The 24,233-nt window shown below is 62.3% G+C and overlaps 1 protein-coding gene across 1 annotated transcript in view; it reads left to right on the top strand.

Annotated features, from left to right (window-relative positions):
• The window catches only part of TP73 (tumor protein p73), a 67,431-nt gene that overhangs the window by 7,128 nt on the left and 36,070 nt on the right, over positions 1–24,233 (top strand). The window contains exons 2-3 of the mRNA XM_046661359.1: positions 13,992–14,082; positions 14,528–14,648. Of these exons, the coding sequence (XP_046517315.1) occupies positions 13,992–14,082; positions 14,528–14,648 (212 nt within the window). The remainder of the gene's footprint in view (positions 1–13,991; positions 14,083–14,527; positions 14,649–24,233) is intronic.

Here is a 24,233-nt window from a genome sequence, read left to right as displayed (position 1 = left end):
TCCCCACCTGCCCACTTCACCTGCCCTTGGCTGTAAGCCAGGCTGACCTCTGACCTCTGAGAGGCGTGTTCCCTGGTTGACTGAGCAGGACTGGGGCTGCCCCAGGAAGCCCATCAGCCTCCGAGATGACTAAGTGTTGACCGTTCATCGCACAATCTGCGCACCAGTGTGAAGCAGGGGTTTCTGCTTAGAGGCCCAGAGCGGCTTTAGGTGAACCCCTGCACAGAGAGCTCACAGACGTGTCTTTGAATGAAGGACATTTAGAGAAGGCAAAATAATGGCTCCCCAAAGGCATCCACATCCTCATCCCCAGAGCCTATGGCTGTCTTATTTCACATGGTGAAAAGGACTGTGATTCAGTCAAGGACCTTGATGGAGCGATGATCCTGGAGTGGCTGGTGGGCCCAATGTCATCACAAAGGTCCTTATAAGAGGGAGGCAGGAGGGTCGGAGTCAGAGAGACCTGAGGTGGACGCAGGGGCGGAGCCGTGCGCTTTGTAGATGGGACAAGGGGCTGCCAGCCGAGGAATGTGGTGGCCTCCAGATGCTAGAAAAGGCAAGGGAGTCGATGTCGTCCCAGAGCCTCTAGAAGGAACAAGCCTGCCAACACCTTGAATTCAGCCCTGCAAGACTCATTTCGGACTTCTGACCTCCGGAACTGTAAGAGAACGAAGTTGTGTTTTTCAGCTGCCACGCGGTCCTCTGTTACAGCAGTGACAGGAAACTAGGACAAGGCTCGTGTCTGCGTGGTCGGCCATTCAGCTCTCATCCTGATGGAGACAAGCAGAGGCCTCGCCCTGTGGCTCACACCTGGGCCTCCCAGTTCAAACCCGGGCAAGCGTGTCTTCAGAAGCTTTCTAACCGTGTCTTACGGTGAATGCCCCACCCAGAGCTGCTGGCCCTTCTTTGTGTCAACTGCTCTTTGGCCAGAGGTCTGGCTGCCATCATCAGTCAAGGGCCACCCGCCCACCTTTTGTCTCTGACAGGTTGTCAGAGGCTGTGCTGGGGAAGTTTGGGGCTGTGTCTCCACCATCCCAGCTTCGAAACCCAGACACCAGCCTCCCTGAGCTCAGGCCTTTCCTCTCTCTGTGGGGGAGGGGGAGCTGCCAGGGGGTCACCCCCACAGGAGCCCAGGATGGTGAGCTGCGTCCATCTAAGCTTGGGAATGGGCAGTGGGGACCCCTCCCAGAGTCACCTGGCTTCAATGGGGGACCACCTCCCAGAGGCTCGGGTCCCCGGACCTGCCTGCTGCAGCCACAGCTGCCTGAGGACGGCTTGGCAGTGCCAGGGTGGGGGCGGGGGCACCCACAGCATCCCACTGCCTTCTTTGCCTCTTTTCCAAGGATGAGGAAACACCTACCTCCCAGCACCGCACACTCGCTGTGCAGTCATAACGCCTCACACCTGCACGTGTGCATTGTCACCTTCATGCACACCATACAGGTGCATGTTCACCTGCCATCCCCCACCAACACCCCCCCACACTGGTGCAGCCTCATTCCATGCACGCACACACAGACCACACACAGACACGGGCTGCCCTGCAGAGACAGGTCTGCTTTCCCTGGGAGTCGGGGACCCCAAAGCTGCTTCTTGACACTTTCACAGCCACAGAGCGAGAGCCACTTTCCCCAGGTGACCGGCCCAGACGCTGGCCTCGCCCTGCCTGCCCCAGGGAGTCGAGGGGCAAGCGCCAGATGTCCCTGCCAGCATCCCTCAGAAGCGTGTGTGTGTGTGTGTGTGACATCCCTGAGGGGCGAGGGGTTCAGCTCCAGTGATGGCAGCATCCGGTGGGGGATGTCATCCTGCAAAGCATCTCGCTTCCCAAGGGTTTCTTCTCAATCGCTCCCAGGAGAGGTTGGAACCACCGCAAATGGTGTTTCCCAAACTTGTGTTGTGTGCACTGCATTAGTTTTCTATCGCTGCTGTAACAAATCACCACTGATTTAGTGGCTTAAAACAACATAGATTTATTTTCTTATAGCTCTGGAGGCCGGATGGCTGAAGTGACACTCACCAGAGTGAAGTCCAGGTGCTGGCGGGGCTGCTCCGTCTGCACGCTCCAGGGGAGAATCCATTTCTTGCCTTTTCCGGCTTCTGGAGGGGCCTCATTCCTTGGCTTGTGGCCCCATCCTCCCTCTGCAAAGCCAGCAGCACCGCACCTCTCTCCTCCCTGACCTCCTGCCTCCCTCTCTGAGGGTGCCTGTGGATAAGCCGGGATGCTCCCATCTCCAGATCCTTAATTCCATCTGCAATGTCCCTTTCGCCGTGTCCACGCGGAGCTCTCAGTGCAGCTGCCATGCTGGGGGAAGGAAGGGACAGTGCACGCTGACACAGACTCGTCTCCCAAATCTGGAGGGCCCTCCTCAAAGTCCTTCTGACCAGCAGTTAAAACAGGGGCCTGGAAACTCCGCAGGTGGTATTATGGCTGCAGATTTCATAGGATTATCTGAACTTGCTCCGTGTGTGTGTGTGTGTGTGTGTGTGTGTGTGTGTGTGTGTGTGTAGACCAAAAACAATTGAATATCAGCAATTTCTTGATTGGACCTAATGTTGCAGAAGATGGGTTCTTTTCTGTTAGGAACACCTGCTCACATACGGCACGTGAAATTATATAATCTGTAGAATTTGCTACAGCCAGAGGGCAGACTGATGTTGAGGCCGGGCAACAGATTCGTGGGTTCATTGCCCCGTTTTCTCTACTTCTGTGTGTGTGTGGACATTTCTACAATGAGGAGTGCAAGAGAAGCGTGCGAACACAGGTGGAGACAGGGGCACCAATCCCGGCTCCCCGCCTCCTGCTCTGGCTCCCTGTGAGTGGGGACCTGTGCGAGTCAGTGTGCGGAGGGCCCGGCTCAGACTGAGCGCAGGTTGGGCCCACCAGCGCCAGGGCTCCCAGCCACGCTCCGCCCCAGCCTGCCCCAGGCTTCAAGCCGCTACGCGGCTGCTTCCGCGGCTCCAATGTCATCGCCTAGGAGACCGGACGCTGCTGCCACCGCGGCCACCACCAGCCTGCGGAGCCACAAGCGGAGGGCCTCCCAGCTGCCTCCCCTCCGCACCGACCCTGAGGTAGGCTCAGGTTCAGCCTGGCCCTCAGCTTTCAGGCTCGAGCGCACGGTCCTGTCACTGCCCTCTGTGCATCGGCTCCTCAGGGCCACCCCAGGTGCAGAGCTCCCTCCCCACTGCCTCCTCTCGGGCGCCTGGGCACGGGATGTGCTGGGGGCAGGGGCACAGTCAGGTGGGCTGGTGGCCAGGCCAGTGAGAGGAGGCTGTGCTGGGGTCCCGGTCTGGGTTCCCCTGGTGGGAGGATGGAGCTGCTGCTGCGGGGCACTCTGGAGTGCCAGCCGGCGGGGTGACTAGCATGGCCCCGGGGCAGGGGGTCAGACTGGGCAGGGGCAGAAGCCACTCTAGTGCTGCCATCTCCATCCCTTGGACCGCTGGGAACTCTCCACTTCCTGCCAAGGAGGCATGGAGCAGCGCAGCTGCCATGGCCCTGCCCCGGCCGGCACTTCCAGGGGCTTGCCTGGCTGGGGGCCAGCCCACAACCCGCCAGCTTTCCCGGAACCTGCCCTGGCACTCAGCAGGCTGCCTCCAAGACATCACTGAGACCTGGGCAGCTGGAGTCCAGCTCCTCTGCCTGGGCCACCTGCCACTGCTTCGGCTTATGTGGCTGGACCCCTGAGGCCAGGGAATCCTCAGGGTTGCCTCAAACTTGAGGGAAGGGCTTGGAGTGGGGGATTCACTGTGATGAGGTCAGAGTGTGTGTGCTTGTGTATGTGTGCATGTGTGAGTGCACATGTGCAGGAGTGTGCATTGCACACGTGCATGTATGAGTGTACTGTGTGCATGCATGCACACACGTGTAGGAGTATGCATGTATGAGCACACTGTGTGCATGTATGATGCACGCGCATGTGCAGGAGTGTGCGTTATGCATGCACTGTGTACGTGTGTGCACACACATGTGCAGGAGTGTGCGTGTGTGCATGCCGTTGGTGGTGGTGAGAGGGTGAGTGGGGAACCTGAGTGACCGGCTCTCCTCCCCTTGTGATGCTGGTCAGGATGCAGCCCTCAGGGAGCTCGAGGAGAGCGGAGGGGCAAGGACTCACCGAGCGATGCCTAACTCGCAGATGTGTGTGTGGTCCCAGCAGTTACACAGGAAGCCACACTGTGTGCCCCTGAGACACCCAGGGAGCCTGCTAGATGCTTTCATACAGATCCACCCTGGTGGGAGGAGTCACCACCCCTGATCTTCAGACGGGAGGATGGAGGCCCCCAAATGTGCACACGGCTGGTCTGTGGCTGAAGGCGCCTGAAGTCGAAAGTGCATTAACTAGCGTGAGTTGGCTTGCAAGGGGGTCCCAGGGCAGGATGCACGTCCTCATCCCTTCCTGGCTCTCCTGCATCCCCAGCTCCATCCCTTTGGCCCATGGACCCGACCTCACCTGACCCCCAAGGCCTGCCTCACTGACCTCCGGCCTCTGGGTTCACCAGAGGGTGACCTTCCCCACAAAAATCCCACTGTGACCTTCCAGGAGCCGAACCGCTCCTCCCTGCCCTCAGCCCACAGGCTCAGGTCATGGGCCTTCCTGTGGCCGAAACCTCGGGGGGCCCTGTCCACTCTCCAGCGCTATTCCTGTCCCCTCCTGACCTGAAGAGCTGTCCAGGGCCTTCCTCAGCTGAGCTCCACTCCATTGGTGCCCCCCCACCCCTCGTCCCCCAAGCTCTCCATCAGCTTGTGAGACCCACTAATGACAAACCGCCATGGGCCTTCAAGTACTCTTGGACTGACCCTGGCCCATACCCTTTTAGGGTGCCCTTCAAACTCGGGGGTGAAGCCTGGTTTGCTTGTCTGTCCCCCAGGGGAAGGGGCTTCCCAGAGGATGGGGCTGCCTCGTGGGAAAGGGTTAGGTGGAACCCAACCAGAGTAGACTGAAACCCAGCCTTGGTACTTTCGAGCTGTGTGGCCCCAGACAAGTGGCCCGCCCTCTCTGTGCTTCTGTAAGGACATCTAGAGAGTAGAGACCCGGCAGTGCCTTCCTCCTGGGGTTGATTTGAGGATTGAGAGCAATCACTGCAGAGGATTCCAGGCTGGGGCTGGCACAGAGTGTTTGGGAACAACCGTCCAGGGCATGCTTGAAGGAGCACAAGAACTTGTCTAGGGGGAGAGAAGATTCCGGAGGACCGAGCAGGCACCTCCAACCATGGCGCGCTGGCATGTAGAAGGAGTGACATGTCTAGCATGAGGCCTTGGGACAGAAGGGGGCCTGGGAGGCAGGATTGGAGGAGACGGACAGAAAGAGCAGGGGTGCCTGGCAGCCTGGCGGGCGAGGGGTGGCATCTGGTCACGTGAGGCTCCATGGCAGTCCCCTTCCAGGTGGTCCCTGAGGTCGTGGCTCCTCCAGTGAGGGCAGCTATCTGCCCTGCCTGGGCCCGTGCCAGTCCCCTAAACACATGGTGTTGGTCCCACTTGTTCTGCATGTGCCTTGTTCCCAGAGAGCCCACTGGAGGGGCAGTGCTCTGCAGAGGAACGCGGCATGGGGGCAGGTTTTAGTCGAGCAGTGCAGGAGTGAGCCCGGCAGGGTCTGGTGGGAGGGCAGTCCGGCACGCACGGCCCCGAGGCCAGCTTGGCGTTCCTTCAGCGGAGTGCCAGTAAGGCTGGAGAGTCACAAACTGCCGGAGAGGCGGGAGATGTGGAGAGCGAGCGGGCCCTGGGGGCTTCCCGGGCCAGAAAAACTCCTCTGACTCAGTTCTGGCTGAGATAAGAGCCGAAGGGTCCAGAGGGATGGGGGACATGGTCCCACCTATGTCCCTCGCTGTGTTGGGAACATCAAGCGAAGCAGAAGCAGGGGGACCAGCAAAGAGGCTGCTGCAGTCACGTAGGGGGACCTGAGGGGCCTGGGACCCGCGTGGCCCTGCGTTGGGAGCACAGGGTTCTAGATAGATGTGGAGGGTGGGGTTGGATGTGGGCAGTGTGACAGAGGAGTCCAGGTTGACCAAGCTGCCATCCACTCCTCAGCCCTCACCCGACATGCACCCGAGCAGGAGGCTCAAACTCAGTAGCCACTCTGACCACAAGCTTCTCTTTGTCTCCAGCCTCAAGAGACTCCCAGCCCTGTAGCCGCCCCTCCTCCCGGGTGGGTCCCCTTCCTGTCCCCCATGCTGGTCTGAACCTGCGTCACCAACACCCACACCTCTGCTCCCACCCCCCAGCTGGGGGCTCCACCCCCTCCTCCAACAGGTGGCTGGTTCTGCTGTGGAAATGCCCCGCCATGGTACAGGGGGCTCATGGCACGTCACATCTCCAGCTCAGGGGTGTAGTGTCAGCCACCCTTGACCTGTCCCTGCTCTGTCCCCTTCCTGGGCCTAGGACCCCCACACACACCAGCATTACGCCCCGGCCCCCCACTGCCCCCTTCTTAGAGGAAGTTTACCCCCTCAGGCCCCTCATGCCTCTGACTCCCCCTTGAACTCACCTGCTCCCCATTTCCTCCAGGCCCCATCTCCCACCCTGCGGCAGGGGCTTGGGTCAGGACCTCTCTTCCGCTCGACCTCCCCTCCTAGTGTCAGCCTCTGGAGCCCGAGCAGGTGTAAGTTATTTCGCCTCCGGCGGCGGGTTATCTACTGCCCACCTTGGCCGGCTCCCGGATGGCGCACTGGGTTTCCACTGCAATGGGGTGTTGGTTCTACTCATTTTGAAGGTGCCTCGTTCCTGAGGAGGCCAGTGATGGGGAGGCCTCTGCAAATGAACAGGGACAGGGCAGCGACCAGACCCGACCTCTCTGCCGTCTGCCCTGCCCTCCGCCCGCCTTGGGACCAGGCCGGGTTGATTCTTCCTCCATGCTCCCACCTGATGCTAAGAACGTCAAGCATGCGACCCTCTCCTGCTGATGGAGCTCCTACTATGTGCCTGTATCCACGCCCTGCTCAGGGCTTTTGCTTTTTCCATGCATCGTGGGAAACAGGCTCAGAACGGGCAAGCCCCCTGTCCAGGGTCACACAGCTGCAGAGCAGCAGAGGGGCCCAGGCGTGTGCTGAGCAGGGCAGAGCAGGAAACCGAGGGACAGGCACCGTGTGTCTTGGCATGACCTGCATACTGGGGCGGGGGGAGGAAGACTGTGGGCAGGTCAGTGGACGGCAGAGTGGGCCCCGGATGTGGGTAGGGCCTCGAAGAAAGAGAGGGGCAAGGGACTTCCCAGCCAGGGGCGTGGTTGGCCATGCGGGTGGGAATGCAGGCTGGGGCGCCTCCTTTGCTCGCCTGTGGGAGGACAAGCTGGGGTTAGGAGCAAGGACGCCGGAGCCTGACTGCTGGGTTTGACTCACCGCCCGACCAGCTGTGTGCCCTTGGTGGGGTGACATAACTGCTCTGTGCACGTTTCCACGACGGTCAGTGAAATGAGCCATGCTCCTCACTGGCCGTCACGGGGGTGGCAAGGCTTCGGTGTCTCTTTGTTCCGAGTGGCTGCCCGCGTGCTGCTCTACCAGGAGCCGGTCTGCGGCAACCCTCTCCCAGCAGAGACCTGTGGGAACCCCAGGCCCTGCCGCGCTGTGAAGCTCGGTTAACGTTTTTTGCTTCTAGAAGTGCGTGAAGCCCACGTGGCCTCAGGGCTGCCACCGGTCTCCCTGCCTCACGTGGGTGCTAAGCCAACCTTTAGATTCAAACAGAAACTGCCGGCAGCCTCGCAGTGCTCCAGATGGGGCCCGGGCGCTGAGGGAGGCCACCCCGTCCCTGGCCTGGCTGTGGGAAGGCGCCGTGTGCCGAGGCGGAGGCCGGTGGCTGTGAAAGGGGCTGGAGTACAGGGTAAGAGGCTGCTGGGGCTAGAAGCAGCGGGGCTGGGGGATTCCTGGGGCTGCACCCAGAGTCTGCCCCACCGCCTGCCGACAGGCCCTGGCCCAGGAGGGAGAGAGGGCAGCTTAATCGGGCACCTCCAGCTGTTTTCATATTTCACAAGTGCACCCTGCCCCAGGGTGGGGAGGCTAAATTCGTCCCTGAGTGCAGTGCTTGGTCTCGCTGGAGCAGGGCCGAGGGGGAGCAGGGAGCCATCCCCAGGTGACATAAGGCTCTTAGCCGGGCCCTCCTTGCCAGGCCCTGCAGGACCTGCTCTTTCTGCAAGAGGTCCAGGGCGCAGTGCTGGCCGGCCCTGGCTGAGGGTCTTGTCCTGACCTCACCCCGCCCCACCCCACCCTGCTTGGCGAGCGGGGACAGAGGGCGGCCCAGCGCTCCTGTGGCCACGTGGTCCAGGCCGCCAGCGGGAGGGGTGGGCGAAGATGGCCACGGCCCTCGCTCCCTGAGGAGCCTGTGTCCTGGCCTTCATTCCAGGTGGGACCCCTGGCCGGCCCCACCCTGCCGGGCGAGAGCGGCCCCTGTTCTGGGGGTGGCTGGGCCAGCAGAGGCCTCTCCTTACTGAGGGCCCTGGAAGGCTGGGCTCTGGGTGTCCTGCTGGAATCGGGATGGGCGGTGGCCAGCCCTCGGAGGAACGCCATTTTCTAGCTGGGCTGCCTGCTTCCCTTCCCCCCCGTGTGACAGCCGTGTGACGGCCGCCTGACACTTCTGCCCAGGTAGGGGGACTTCTGGGCACTGGGCCGTCCTGCAGTCCCCTGGAGACGGCACCTCGGGGGTGGTTGGAAGGGGCCCGGGAGGCCTGGGCATCCGGCCTACAATGGTCTGGGTTTAGCCGTCATGTCAGGTTTCAGCCCATCCAGCTTTCCTGAAATAAAAAGTAGAATAAACGGTGGGAAGGGAACCACTGGCACAACCGCCGTGTGACTAAGAATAATGGAGACGGATCATTGGGGTGTGGGGTGGCACGTGGAGGTCTTGGGTCTTTTCTTTGCTGAACTGAAGGAAAGCCAGTGTCCCAAAGTTGGGTGTGCTCTCCACGTTGTCCGTCCCTGCGCTCAGGCCAAATGTCGCCGCCCTGCCTAGGGGCTCTGTGGGGGGCAGTAGGAGCCCCTGTGACCAGGGCCCTGGCAGGTGGGAGGGGCTGTCCCCACAGACCAGGTGCCACTTCTGGGGGCACACAGGGACCTCAATTTACGGGAACTGGTTTTGGAGCTCTGGGCAGGGGCGGGCGGAGGGGCCAGGGGACAGGAGGGCGCTGCAATCCTGCCCAACCAACAGGGCTGTCCATGCAGGCCACACAGCTGGAGGGTCTGTGCTCTGCCGCCTGCCAGGTGATGTGGCAGGTTGAGGGGGAGCCCTGACTCGGGGTCAGGTGGGCCGATAACCGCCTAGAGCAGGCCGAGTCTGGGCGGGCCTGGAAGGAGAAGGTGGGGGCGGGGGGCAGGCTGAGCACAGAGGCAGCTCCCAGCTGGGGTACAGGGGGACAGAGAGGACACGGGACAGCGCAGGGGGTCCAGGGGAGGCTGGAAGCCCTGGAAGACAAGGTCGGCGGAGGGTTGGGCGGAGCGCATGAAGGATGAGCTTCAGGTCCCTCAGGGCCTTTGACTCCCGCTGGCCTAGAGCAGAGGGGACCACGCAGGGTCAGGTCCCAGCCAGGACCCTTGGTATCTTGGGGTGAGTTCCCCAGGCCTCTGAGCCACCTGCTCATCCCCGACCTGGGCTGGTGGTTGATACGTGACCAGTGGTGTGAGAGCCAGGAGGCCCTGCCCGGGGCTCGGCCAGCACCAGCACCAGCCTGAAGAAGCAGCACAGCTCAGAGGTCCCCTGCGGCATTCGACCTCTGGTCTAGAACGTTCTCTGCTGTAGGGGCTGCAGTGCATCATAGGATGTTGAGCAGCGTCCCATCCCCCATCAGCAGTAACAATTGAAAATGTCGGCAGATGTGGCCCATGGCCCCACCTGGAAACCGTTGGGTGGAACCCGTGAGTCACACCGAGAAGTCAGTGAGGCGTAGAGTTGAGTCTCCCTCAAGGGAGCTTGGGCCGAGGGCTCGGAGCTGTACCGCTCGCCCGCCCCCAGCCTGAGCTCTGCGGGTCCTGGACCCCGGGGCACTGCGGGCGGGGAGGGCCTGTTGGGCTGCAGACCCCATCCCAGGCCCAGCTGCCAGCACCGGGGCCCTCTCTGTCCCTCCTGAGTCACAAATATTTGGGGAAATTCCTTGAGGTGAAGCAGGTTTAGGGGCCCCAGCCCACGGAGCCTTGGGGCAGGCCAGCTTCTGTCAGAATGGGGACACACACAATGCCCTTCTCAGGCTGCAGCCCAGGAAGGGCGAATGCACGCTGACTGGGAGTCAGCAATTCCACCAGAGTCAGCCCACAGACCCGTCTCGTAGTTCTCACACCCACGCGAGGCCGGCTGGACACATGCCGTGTGCTCCCGGCACGTTCCAGAAGGCGTGTTCTTTCCAGGCACCTCCATCTTCCTTGAAAAACCTACGCTGCCGACCGTGAACTTGCACCTCATGACTTTGTTATAACCTCCTGGAAGCATTTCATCAGAGGTCTCTTCCCCCTACACACACATGATTTTTTAAATGATTTGTGGCATTTGCAAAAGCAATTTCCATTTTTCAGAGAGCCTCCTTTCCATTGCGAACATGGGTCCAAATTTAAAATGCAGCTCGTTGGGGAAATTGGATAGAATTTACAGAAGGTGGTTTTGGAGTTCCTTTTTGTGTCGCCTCTGTAATCATTGGCCAAAATGCAGCTGATGGGTGATGTCCCTGCCCTGGAGGGAAGAGGACCCATGGGGCCCCAGGGGTCCGGATGAGAGGCTGAGTCTCTGCACAGCACCGTCTTTGGCGAACATCAGCATTTCCTCTTCCTCATGCCCCGAGCTCCTGCTGAGCTGGCAGGTGCTCCCTGATGCCTGCAGGGACCAGGTCTGCTGCTCTGTCACTCATGACTCGTGGCTTTGGGGGACCTGGGTTCGGTGCAACCAGCTCTTGAGAGTTTCCCAGGGAAGCTGGAATCCCGCAGTGCGTGGCTTCCTGGTTCAAGTCCCACAGTACCCTCTAGGCGGCTTTCTGGACCCTTGTTTTGCTCATGAAGGACCTGAGTGGAAGCCACTAGTGGAGGCTGATGGCCATCCTCAGGTGGGCAGCTGAAGGGGCCCCACGTGGTGGGCGAGGTCAGTCTGTGTGATGCTCTGCGCCCCCCAGGGGTGCACCTCATGGTGAGTCTTCCCCGGATGCTGGTTAAAGATGCAGATGCCTGGGTCCCCAAAATGGAGCCCCTCAGGGTGGGGCCCTGGAATACCCATCTGACTGGTGTTTCTGCAGCTGGAGACCTGCTGCCGAAGTCTGGGGGTGAGCTTGGGAGGCGCATGTCCTTGCCCAGAGGAAGCCCCTTCCCGGCCCCATGCAGGCCTGCCTCCCCCTGCGGCACCCGGAGCTGCTCCTGGTGGTCGCAGCTAGGTATGTGTGCGTGGCCGTCCGTGTGCGTGGCTGAGTGTGACCGTGGGACGGGCAGGGATGCTCAGACAGGAAGGGACGCCTTTCTTAGTTTGAGGTTCCGTGGGAAGGACGGGTGTGACGTAAGAAGACAAACGGGAGTGAAAAGTGATGTCCCCTTAAACGTACGGCTGATGCCCAGGTTCAGCACTTGGTCAGAGCCGCAATTCACTGACGAGCTGCCTGCGGGCCCTGCACGGAGGGGCGCCTGTCCACGTTCCTGCACCGACCCCGCGTGCTGAGCACTTGCACTGAGCCCGCCTCAGCTGGGGCCAGCGGGGTGCGGTCGGGCGAGCGCCTGCTGTCTCTGTCTCTGTCTCTGTCTCCTTCTCTCTCTGTCTCTCCGTCTCTCTCCTTAGAGTCTGGGGGAGATGATTCTCAGGGGCAGATAATGAGCAAGGTGTTGTTGGAGAGCCATAGGAGGTAGGAGAAAGTGGGGCAGGTTGTAGGCTGGACGCCGGGACGGCCTCTGGGAAGGGGCCTTCGGGGCCTGGGGCAAGGGGACGTGTCTGCAGCCGAGGAGCGAGGAGCGAGGAGCATGGTGTAGAGGTTTGGGGCTGGAGGAGCCCCTGGGGGCCGAGGGGGCGGGGGTGGTCTCCAGCCCAGGGCCTGGAGGCCACAGTCAGGCAGCTGGGGCTTCGCCCGAGCTTGGGGCACGGCCTGGTGGGGGCTTTAGCCTGGGAGGTGACAGGTCTGAGGTCCTGCGGGGCCAGGGTAGAGGCAGGGAGAGCCTGGGCCGGGCGCCAGGTGGTGGGTGAGCAGTGGACCAGGAGCCCCGGGTTTGGCGGTGTATTTGGGGGCAGAAGTAGCAGGACCTGCTGATGGCCTTGGAGTTTGGTGGCCCCAGCCCGCCCATCCTCCCTGCCCTCGCCAGGGCCCCGGGGACTCCGTGTCACCTAGCTTTGTGCGCTGCACTTGCTGCCTGCCAGGGAGGCTGAGGCGTCTCCGTCTGCCCGTTCTGGCGGTGAGCGCCGGGGGGACCCCTGCCCCCTCTCTCTGCTTCCCCAGAGGGCCGGCCCTGCAGGACTCTCCCCGAGCCACAGCCAGCCTGGCGGGGTGCAGGGCCTCTGAGACCAGCAGCCCGGGGGAAGCAGGGGAGTATGTGGAAGCGGGAGGCGCTGATTGAGGCCCTCGCCTCCCACCTCCCAGCTGTTCCTGTGGGAGGCCCTGCGGGAACCGGGGAGGAGAGGGGGCATCGGGCCCTCAGCCCCCCGGGAGATTCCCAGTGCTGACTGTCTCCTCAAATGCTGGGTGGTGGTCAGCGCTTCATTCCTTCGTATTCTGTTGCATGGGCTGACTACGATGTGTGTGTCCATTGTTCCCTGGTGCACCTTTGGGCCGTTCCCACCTTTTGGCTATTGTGAATGGTGCTGCCACGAAAGAGACAGGATCTTGTCATTCACTTGCTGTATGATGTTAGCCAGGTTGTTTTCCATCTCTGGACTTAGATAGTCCATCAGCAAAATGAAGGGGGTGGATTAAATGGCCCGGCCTATTGAGTCTCGTGTTGGCACACCCTGACCACCCCAATAAGCGGCCCTGACTGACGCCTGCTCACCCAAAAAGAACCAGCCATGGGGAACGCGTGAGGACAGGTGTCTGCCCAGCCAGGCAGCCCGTGCTATTCTGCTTCTTACCAAGTTCACCCCATTCTGAATTACCAAGTGGCCAGCTCCATGCCCAACACTCGGCTCCACTGGGTTTTGCACAGCCCAGCCCATGATGGGAGTGACCTCCCTAGCACAGGAGGTATGCAAGTGAACACTGGCCAGCGCCTTGTTAGAACCCTTGTGGATTGTGTTGGGGTGGCAGCAACTAAGTTAATTTCCAATTCTGAGAAAACCATTTAGTCATTCCTGCACTTGTAGCTGCGCTGTGTGACCCCAGCAGGTCACTTAACCTCTCTGAGCCTCAGTCTTCTGAAAAGTGAGTGGAGTGGTCTATGAGCCTGCAAGAGAATTGGTTTGTGGTGAGTGCTTTCTAAGCTGCTTGTCTCAGGCCGTCCTCGCTTGGCCCCACCTTTGCCCTTGGGCCTCCCTTCGCCCATACCCTGCGCAGCTCCTGCGGTGGCCCTCCCGGCTCGAGCCACTGCTCCAGGGATGGGCGGCATGGCACGTGGCGGCCCCGGGAGAGTGTCACAGGCCTCTGTCAGTGCCGGCCTGCCTGGGGAGAAACAAAGCGACAGATTGCGGGCGCGCCCTCCCTCCCCGACAGCCGTGGGCAGGTCCAGGCCTGCCCGCTTGGGCACTTCCAGGCGGTGGCCAAGCTGATTCCCACAGCCTTGCGCCAAGGACGCGGAGGCGGGCCCAGGGGAGACGTCACCTCCGCCTGCGTGGGGCAGTGGTCTCCCTGGCCCTCCCTCCACGGTGGGACGGCCTGGTCACTGCCCCCGAGCCTGGGTCAGAAGCCAGGCTTGCCGTCTGCAAGACCTGCTCCTGCCCACCCACCAGGGCCTCAGTTTCCTGCCTGGGAACCGGCAGGATGAAATGAGGGGGCGCATGAAGGGCGAGCGCCTGCCGGTGCTCCGGGATGTCCCCACATGGTCATCGGGGGTCGGCCCTGCCCGCCCCCCGGGATGCTGGAGGAGCACGGAGCACCCCTTCCCAAAGCGCTCATGTTGCCCTTTCCTCCTGGCAGAGCCAGCTGCCGCCGGGCCGGGTGTGGGGAAGATGTCCCAGTCCACCGCCACCGACGAGGGGGCCACGTTCGAGCACCTCTGGAGCTCTCTGTGAGTATTTCCTCTGAGCAGCCCAGGCTGGCCTTGGGCTAGCCTCGGCCACCTCACCTGCCCAGCTCAGGGGCAGGGGTAGGCGAGAGGGGTAGGCAGGGGGAGCTGCTGCCTTGGGCCTTCCCCTGGGGACCCGGGGCCCAAAGTCTGAGCTGTTTCCACTGGCCAGCCTTCCAGAGGGCCAGGGCCCAGGACAGGTCCAGGGGCCAGAGCCCACGTGTGGCCACAACTCCCTGGTGCTCACCCAGCCCTGGAGAGTCCAGCAGAGGAGGAGGGGGAGGCGGGAGGATGTGGGAGCTGAGGGTCAGCAGGAAGGGGCAGAGGAGACAAAGGACCCAAGGACTCCTTGGGGGCAGGAGAGGTAGGCCCCCACAGGAGCCATGGCCCCACCCCGAGCTCTGGGCCAGGGCAGCCTGGGGCTGACGGCTCTGTCCCCTCTTCCCAGGGAGCCAGACAGCACCTACTTTGACCTTCCCCAGTCGAGCCGGGGGAGCCGTGAGGTGGTGGGTGGCACAGAGGCCAGCATGGATGTCTTCCACCTGCAGGGCATGACCACATCTGTCATGGTAAGTGGGGCTGCCGTTTGCGGAGGACTCAGGATGGAGGCAGTAAATGTGGACTGTGCTGTCTTGGGACTCCACAGAAGCAGAAACAGGGTCTCAGATGTACAGCTTCCTCTGTGGGTTTTGTCTGGACATTTCAAATTGCAAAGTAGAAAATGCATCGGCTCGTGGATTCAGGCATCTCTGGATCCAGGTATAGGAAGGCCTTTAGGCATGGCTGGATCTAGGTGTTCCAGTGGCTGCCTCTCTGTCTTTTCCCCATGGTGGCTTTGTCTTAGGCACCCTCTCCTTTTGTGGTGAAGGGTAAAGGCTCCACCAGCACCTCCCTCCCTGTGGGGCTGGACCCCTCATTGGTCTGAATGTGGTCATGTGCCCATCTCTGAGCCTCTGATCAGCCTGGGTCCCCTGGAACAGGGTCAGGATGGAATGGAGTGGAGTGGGCTCTGTGCACCACAGGGACTGAGTCATGCGGAAGACGGCCCCAAAGGAAGATCAAGATGCTGTTCCCAGAAGGAGGGGACTGGATGGGGGCATGCAGGGGCAATTGAGGCCCCCGACACCCTGCCAGCCCTGTGGGGTCTCAGGTCCTGACACACTGGACATTCCTCTTGGCAAGAAGGCAGGGCTGTGGTAACTGGGTGGCAGCTGTGTCCTGGCCTTTCTCTCTGGACAACTATTGCCAGGTCCTGGTGTGCCAGGAGGCGGGTGGCAGGTGGGACACAAGAAGGGGGTGTGAGGACCCAGCAATGCCTGCTGTCCTCAGCGCCCCCACCCTGCGGTCACCTCCTTGGGACACCCCCTGCCGGACCCCCGGGCTGCTCGGTCCCTCCTATGAGACTTGCTGCCCAGGGCTCCCTCAGGTGGGGCTCCTGGAGGGAACTTCGCTAGGCACGTGAGGGGACATGTCGGAAATGGCGGTCCCGTCGGGGCACTGGCTTTGCTGGCTCTCGGCTCAGCGGCTGTGCCGGCTGCTGGCCTCCCCCTGCACCGGGCTGAGAGCATCTCGTCTCCAGGCCGGGGGCTGGGGGGCCGGGGGTGATGGTGCTGGCAACTCTGGAGGCCAAGAGGGCACTGAGCCCGGCCCCCTCCCTACAGCACCCCCTCCAGAAGTTGGAGCCCTCACCCAGCACCCACCTGTCTGAGGCACCTTGAGCATCCAGAGAATTGTGGGCCCGTGGGGCTCGAGTCTGTGAATGAGCCAGGTGAAGCGGGGTTGAGGGGAGGCAGGAGGGTCTCCGTCTCCTCCGTTCGGTCTCCATCTCGGATGCTGGGCTGGTGCAGGACCCGCCAGCCCATGGGGGACTAGGGGAGAGCATCTGCTTGTGCAGTCACAGCCCGGAGTGGGGTGAGGGTCTGGTGGGCAGTGAGCTCCCCGTGATGTCCGCTCCTCTGAGGAGCCCCTGAGACTGGATCTGAGGCATCAGACTGCCTGGCCCCGGCCTCCTGCCTCTGCTCAGGAGACTGTCACAGTGGACACAGTCCGCCTGCATTTAGCACCTGTAATATCCCCACTTTACAGGTGGGGAAACTGAGGCAGGTGCTGGGACAGGGCTGGACAGTGTCATCCTCTCCCTTTAGAATGTTCTCTGTTCTGCCAACTGCTCCCCAGGGGCCATCAGTCCCAACCTCTCACCTTTCAGGCCCCCCTCCTGGACTTCAGTGTCCCCCACTGTCCTGAGTTGGTCTCAGCCTATGACAGTGATGCTGTTGGCTGGGAACGCCTCACCGGGGCCCAGACTACCTGCAGGAGCCACGCTGCAGCCCGACCGGCCCTTGTGGTTCTTATTGTGGTTGCAGGACGCCCAGCAACACCCAGCGGGGAACTTTGAGGAACGAGGTTTTTACTCACAGGTCCTGGGGGCACGTGGCACACCTGGGGCCACACAGCGAGGTCGCGGGTAGAGAGAGAGAGTGCACACACGGACCTGGGGTTCTGGCTCTGTTGGGGTCGGGGTAGGGGGCCTAGGGTTTCTCGGGTTCATCTTTATTGGTGGATTTAAAACATAAGAGGGAAACTAAATCTCGGAGGGAAAAGCAGAGTCGCTGGAGCCGTCAGTTATCTGGGTCGCCCAGCGCTTGCTAGAGGGGAACCTCGTGGGGCGGGCGGCCTGGCTCCCTATCTGGTTGTTTTGCTAGTAGCTGTGTCATCCAGCTGGCAACATGTTTGTTGAGATGGATACCTGTGAAATGGACACCCGGATGACCAAAAGCTTCATGTCAGGCGTTTACATTACCACCAAAAATTTAATTGTCTCAGGCTCTCACAAACTCTCTGTGGAGGGTCCGGAGCTGCCTCCAGGCTCCAGGGAGAGGACCCCTGAGTACCGTCTCTAAGAGGTCTGTCTTTGGAGTTCCGGAAGCCACTGCCCAGCTTACATCCCCCCACCCCCCAGGGCTGAGGGCCTTGGAGACCCCACAGACCCAGGGTCCAGAGTGGGTCCTGGGCGCCGGGAGGCAGAGGGTCCAGTCCCAGGTTCCTGCAGGGTGCAATGGGCTCCCACTGGGAGGATGCCCAGTGCTGAGCGTGTCTGGGCTGGGGATGGGGGTACACGTCTCTCACCAGCCGTGGGGTAATGAGGGTGGATCCTCCCACGTCTGCAGACAACAAGAGAGCTGAATCTGTCAGGTAACAACCCGCCTCCTAGTAAAAGTCATGCATGAAATACCTGAGTGCAAAGCTCAGTTCTCGGAGGTGGGAATTCCCTGGAACCACGCTGGTCTCGGCGGGGGGGTAGGGGGACCGGGCCCCCTGGCTGGGCACCATGCGGTGAGCTTGCCCGTAGGCCACCCCTAACCCTCACGCAGGTGGACAGAGCCCAGGGCCAGAGACAGAGGCTCAGAGAACATCTCGGGCAGCTGGCTGCAGAGCCCCAGTGCCCAGCTGCCTTGCACAAGGGCCTCTGCCCACTGAGTCGAGGCCTGGAGCTCGGGGTGCAGGCACGGAGGCTCCCAGAGCTGAGCTGGGCGCCCCTCCGGCCAGGAGGCAGCCCCTGGAGGAGGCTGTACTGCTGAGGGTGGGGACCTGGGCCCGGCTTGGTGGTGATGCCGGGGGGCTTCTGAGTGCCTCGTCCTCCACCCCCATGGCCACCGGCACGTCCACGTCACTCAGGGAGAGCCTCAGGCTCGGGGGCAGTGGGCTCCAGGTTCCCAGGTCCGGCCTCGGTCAAGAAAGCAGTTGTGGAGTCGAATGTTCTCAGGATCCACCAGCCCTGTGGGCCTGACTCAGGATGCAGGCCCGGGTATCAAGGCTGGCACACAGGTGCCCCCCATCGCGCACTCTCCTGCAGGTGCCCACTGTGCTCGGTGCTCGCCCTGGCCGGCTCTTTCTCTGCTGATGGGTGCCTGTCCCCCACCCCCAGGCTCTGGGCACCCCCCGCTCCCGTTACTGTTGTGGGGCTCCAGTTTAAGAAAGCTGTTCCCTCAGGGACTGGAACAGGGGGGTCAAGGAAGGACCTGACGCCCCAGGCCCACCCTGGGGGTCCTGCGGGTGGAGCTCTCGCACTGGGTGGTAGCCTGGGTTCTGGTGGTCCCTGCAGACCCCTGGGGTCTCACACACACACAGGACCTCTAAAATAGGCCCCCTACCTCCTGCAAGAGGAGAGCTGAGAGAAGCCTGCCGGTCACTGGCCTCAGGACGTCTCCCCTGGCCCTGGAGGCCCCCGCTGTCCGCTGTCCGGGAGGAGCGTGGACAGGATGCAGCCCTCCATCACGAGCGGTCGCGGTGTCACGGCAGGCAGGGGGACCATGCCTCAGAGGCAGGAATGCTTCCCGCCCATCTCCCATCCCCGCGCTGGACCTGGCTTTGGGCCACGGTGTCCTCTCTGAGTCTGGGTGTCTCCTGTGACAAGAGGAGGGCAGGGCTTTTCGAGGGAGCCCCTCCCAGCTCTGACGATGCAAGAAAAGGGGAGACGATGTGAGAAAAGGGGAGACAGCAGGCGTCGCCAGGCCGGCTCTCCTCCCTCCGCCACGCCTCCCCAGTGTCCCCTGCGGAGTCTGTGGGGCTCCCTCCCATTGGTCCTGCAAGGGTCTGAAACCTTCCTGCTGGTCCTGGCAGCCGGCACCTCTCCCCTCCCTCCTTGAGCCCTTTCCCGCCTCTGCTGGCGCCTTTCTCTGACGACAGCTGTGGTGGGCAGGTGGGCCACGGGGGTGGGGGAGGGGGGGAGGGTGGTGGGAGGGCTGCAGCAGGCAGGGGTGGCAGGTGGGGCTGATCCACTCCCGCCCCCACCGCCCCCTCCTCAGGTGCCCACAGTGAACTGCACAGAGGGACAGACGCCTGGGGTTAGAAGCTGGCGACACCTGGGGCTCCAGACCCCTGTGGTCACCTAGGGCAGGCTTTCCGGCTGGGGAGGAGACATTTCTCCACAGGGCCAGGAGAAGGGAGGGCATGGTATATACACTCCCCAGAATAGGAATTATCAGGGAACGGGGCCAGCCCCCAGGAGGGGACAGGTGGGCAGAGGGAGGGAAAGGACCCTCCCTCCTTCCAAGGAGGGTCTGCAGCCCCTGGGAAGGTGGGAGTGGAGCTCAGGAGCAGGGAATGGGCTCAGTCCCATGGTCAGCTCTGGGACCCCCAGCCCGCCCACCTCCAGGAGTGAGCCCCCACCAGCCCTTCCCTCCACAGGCGTCAGGGGGCAGGGCCTCTGGGGTGGACAGAGCGGAGCCCCAGCCAGCCACCAGGTCCCAGGACGGCCTCCGTGGGGTGGGACAGAGCCACCTGCCTATGGATGGTCGGGACGGGTGTGAGGAGTGTGGCCCTGAGCTGGCACATCGCGGGTGCCTTTCTGGGGCATCGTCCCTTCCTGTGCAGGTGGGAGAAAAGAAACGTCCCACCTGGTCCCTCCCACCACAAGTCCTGCGGAAGGTGGTCTGTGAGGTGCAATCCCCGTAAGTTAGTTAGAAGAACAGGTGCCCAGGGCCCCGTGGGGCTGCCTGGGAGGCCACCTGGAGGAAGCAGCAGGGCCGAGCGAGGAGAAGGCCCAGTTCCTGGGGACAGAGGCCCCCGCGCCCCCGTCCCTGTCCCCCAGATGGCCGGGATTTTGGATAAGTGCACAGGAAGTGGGGGACGCTCTGGCACTTTTAGAGTTGGAACCCGGCTCTCAGTCACGCTGGGCATCCCAGCCTGGCTCAGGCTCATGAGGTGGGGACAGTGCAGGCTCTCAGGCCCAGGTGTCCCGAGCCTCTTCAGGGGGGCCCCACAGTGTGGGCGGGGCGTGACCCCTCTGCCCTGGACCCTCTGCCTTCAGTGCTTCCCCCGAGGCTCCCGAGAGGAGGCCTACCTGATTCTGCCTCCCGCTGGGCAGCTTCCAGACCGGGGCACACGTGTGGCCAGCTCCTCCTGGGGCCCAGCCTTGTGTCCTGCAGGCCTGAGCCCTGGAGCCCAGAGGGAGGGCAAGGCCACCCCTGGGCCATCTCTGGCCCCAGGTCCCACAGAGCCCTGGCCTCCTTCCTCCCAAGGCCTTTGCTTGATTCCCTATTCTCCTGGTGAATTAGCCGTTCCTATGTACCAGTCACCGCCAACTTGAAACAGCTCCCGGTTATTATCTCACGGTTCCTGTGGCTCAGGAGTCCTGATGTTTCCACTGGGTCCTCTGCTCAGGGTCTCACCAGGCTGCAGGCAAAGTGTCGGCCAGGACCACAGTCTTATCTGAGGCTGAGGGGCCTCTTCCAGGCTCTGTTCCTTGGCAGAATTCAGTTCCTTGCAGATGTAGAACTGAGATTTCTTCTTTCTTGGTGGCGGTTCACCGAGGGCCCACTGTTCTCAGCTCCTAGAGGCCACCCGCCATCCCCTGCCACGTGGCCCCTCCACAACCTGACAGTTTGCTCCTCAAGGCCATCAGGAGGGTGTCTCCCTGACCTCTTTGAAGGGCTCACCTAATTAGGCCAGGCCCACCTGGATAATCTCCCTTTAGATCAACTCAAAGTCAATTGGTTCATAACCTGTGACTACACAGGTGATGTCCTCACATTCGCAGCCCCGCCTACAGGAGGGGGTGTGCAGGGCATGTACCTGGGAAGCATCTTGGGATTGAGGCCCCATCCCTGGGTCTCTCCTTTGTGTTACCCTTTGCCCATCCTGGTGTCTTTCACCTCAAATTCTTCTTCCCTTTGCCCTCCCCTTTCGGCTACTTATAAAACTGGTTCAATTAAGAAGACGCCCAGCCTTCCACAGCCTCCCTGAGCCAGGCCCTATGCCCGGAGCTTCGGCTGGGGCTCTTTTCCAGCAGGTCCTCCCTTGACAGGCCAGGACACCCGGCTGCAGGACGTCGGGCACTTTGCCCACCTTCCCACAATGCCCTATGGGGGTGGGGGTTCAAACCCAGGCCCCCCTCCTCTCCAGCTGGCTCTCGTGTCCCTCCGTCCAGCCCTCCCGCCCATCCCAAGAGGCGCCCCACCCCAGGCCCTCTTTGTGCAAGGCCCAGCCACATCCTGCAGGAATCTCGCTGAACAGCAGACCCTCCGGGATGGGCGCGGGGGCTCCCTGCCCCAGGCCTTCCCTTCTGCGAGCGTCTTGGACAAGGAAGGCTCTCGGCCACTGCCTCTGGCCAGAACTCCCGACCTGGGCCCCGCTGCAGGCCCCCTTCCTGAACAGCTATGTGCCCCGCAGACCTCTCTTTTCCTCAATTATCTCATTGCGAGGGAGGGAGGCCTGTGCTTTGGGAACTACAGCCACCGCCATGCAGAGTCACGGGAGTCCAGCCCTGGTTGGCTGCGTGTGCCAGGTCATGCCTCTGGCTGCTCCCGCCAAGGTCCCTGGAGCCTGAGCTGGGGGCTCCCCACCCAGTGCCTCGGTGGGCAGCATCTGGCTGCCTGGCCCCACCCAGACTCCCCTTCCCATTAGCCGGAGGAGCAGGTGGCTGGAGCAGCGGCAGGCTCCGTGGTGGACAGCGGCCCAGCCTCCCTCTGCCTGACCCGGCTGCTCTCAGCTCCCTGGGGAGCCCGAAGGTGGTGGGAGACGTGGCAAGAGCAGGCTGAAGACGAGGACCTCGGTGACACCTTCCCGGCACCCTGGGCGCTTGTAAGCCTTTGTTGGGAGGCGGATGCAGCTGATTGGGGGGCAGGGGGGCGGTGCTTGGAAGCATCTTCTGCACGTCCACCTTCTCAGGATTTATTTGTGTGTAACTGATGCCCTGCCTGCCTCCAAGGGCGATTCTGGCCTCTGCCAAGTCTGGCAAGGGCAACTTTGTGCCAAAGATGGTTAAATTAGAATGGAAATTCAGACGCCTCTGCAAAGGTGGTGGCAGTGGCCCTCGAAAAGGCCCGGGCTAGACGGGCCACCATCACAGGGACCCGGCGGTGTCGAGGGCTGTCGGTGCACTGTCATGGCTGGGGCCCCAGGAGTCTCCCTTCTGGGCCACGTCCTGTTTCTGGGGGCTCCACACCGGCAGGGACAAGGCTGGCGGCAGCAGGGCCTGGAGCGGCTGGCTCTGGGTTCTCTGACTCCATCTGCTGCTTTGGGTCACGCCCGGGCCGCTCGTTCTGTCACCAGACTCCCTGTGGGATCTAGGGGTGCCTCTCCTCCCCGATCAGCCCTTTGGGGTGGCCCTGGTGGACCACTTACCTTCCCCAGGCAGGAGGGAGATTCACTCCACCCTGGGCGCAGGGGCTACGGCCACCATCTCTTCCCTTTGGGGGGGGCCCGGCCTTGCCTACTGAGGTCTCAAGGGCCCAGACTGGCCCCCTCATGCTCAGAGGTGGAAGCCTGTGGCCCCCGGGGCCTCCGGCGGGCAGTGGCTCAGGAGCAGCCTGGTGCGGCTTAATTATGGAGCCGGCCAGTGGCCCGGCGCGCTGCGCCCTCCCCTCGCAGCCTCCTTGGTGTGGACCGACACAGCAGTGGGCAAGCTGGGGCCTGCCCTGGACTTGATGAATAGTCATGAGGAATAAAGGGGCGGGCCGCCAGTTTTGTTGTTGGATGCAGCTCGTTGACAGAACTAAGGGAGATGGAGAGATTGCAAATGCCAGCAGACAGCCCACATGTACCCGAGCATCCTCGCGCCCTCCTTCCCTAGCCGCGGCGCCTCTCTGCCTGGGCCCACCCTGCCAGGTGGCCACCTCCCTGACCCCTGACCCCCAGCCACCCAGACCCATGCCTTGCCCCGCGGCGCGCCAACTCCCCGGCGTGTGCAGACCCCCGCGCACACACCATGCTGTACGTCAGTGACCCCATGCAGCCCTTCACCACGGTAGGTGTGCCCCATGTGCCCTTTGGATCTATTCGGGGACCCCGTCTCTGTCCTTCTTGGGGGCCTGGTTGGGGCTTTCATCATGGTGGAGGGGTCAGAGGGGCGTTCTCTTGTCTGTCCCCCTGGTGGGGCCCCTGCTGCTGGTTAGGGTGCTGCCATTCGGGGTGCACAGAGGCAGGCAGGAGGGGCTGAGGGGCTGGGAGGAGGTCCCAGTCATAGAGGCAGACACCTGCCTGTCCTGGAGAAGCTCTGAGGACCAGCGCCCACTGGCTGGGCAGGACCAACAGCCAGGGAGGGGCAGGGGTGTCTGGTCACGGCCGGGCGGCTGCCTCTCTCTCCATGTGGGGTTTCTGATGCTGCCTGGCTTTGGGCTGGTGGCTCTGTCCTAGGCTTGGTTCTTGAGCTGCCCTGCCCTCCTCCCAGCTATCAGGAGCTCAGTGTACCCCGGAGGTTATCTTTGCTCCCAGGGCTCTGGCTGTGAGGTTGACACCACCTGCTCCCAGGCCGCGAGCATCCTCACCTGGGAATCTGCTCACTTGGCAGCAGCGACAGGAGTGTTTCCCTGGCCGAGGGCCGGCTCAGTGCAGGTCTGAGCTCCAGGTCAGGGACTTGCAGCAGGCTGGCCTCGAGGTGGAGGTGTCCTGTTGCCCCTCACGGAGGGGCAGCCAGCCTGGCAGAGGCAAAGGAAGGGACTGCAGCTTGTGCTTGGCCCCTGTGGCCCGAGCCCTGGGGACCTGGGCTCATTTCCAGACTTGCCAGGTCCCCGAGGCCAGGCAGGCACCAGGCTGCTAATTGAGCAGGTCGAGGGTGGGGTGCAGGTGCTCCACGCAGGGCCCTTTCTGCTGCCAGGGAGGCAGATAGAGCGGGGGCCATTGGTACCGTGTGCCCTGTGGGAAACCCAGCAGTGGACGGAGGGACAGCATGGACAGTTGGACAGAGTCCAGGTGTCCCCAAGCTCTGCAGGCAGAGGACAGGATCTGTGGATGCCAAGCCACAGAGACCGGGGGGGTACAGTAGCCTCTGGAGACCTGCGGGTTCTCGGCAGTATGCATGCACAGGTGTGTTTAGGTGTGTGTACACACACGTGTGTTTATGTGCATGAGTGTGTCTTCAGCATGGACATGCATGTGAATGAGAATGTGTGTGTGTGGGTGTGTGCATTGTGTATTGGGACAGGTACATGACTGGTGGTGCCTGTGGGTGTGTGTTACCAGGCAAGGCCATGGGAAGAGTGACAGTGTGCATGTGGGCCAGGAGGGGTGAAGGACGTGGGAGACCCGTCTACGTGGCCTGACCCAGGCGTTGGCTCCTCGCACTCGAGTCTGGAAACTCCATGGCATCTCCACCCCCACCCCCCCACGAACTTTTTTTCTGAAACTCAGCCCTGGGAAAGGAAGTGGCTGTCCCC

Source organism: Equus quagga, chromosome 5 (genome assembly GCF_021613505.1).
Source record: "Equus quagga isolate Etosha38 chromosome 5, UCLA_HA_Equagga_1.0, whole genome shotgun sequence".
Lineage (NCBI taxonomy): Eukaryota > Metazoa > Chordata > Mammalia > Perissodactyla > Equidae > Equus > Equus quagga.
Note: the sequence above shows the minus strand (reverse complement) of the source record. Positions and strands in the feature narration are given on the sequence as shown.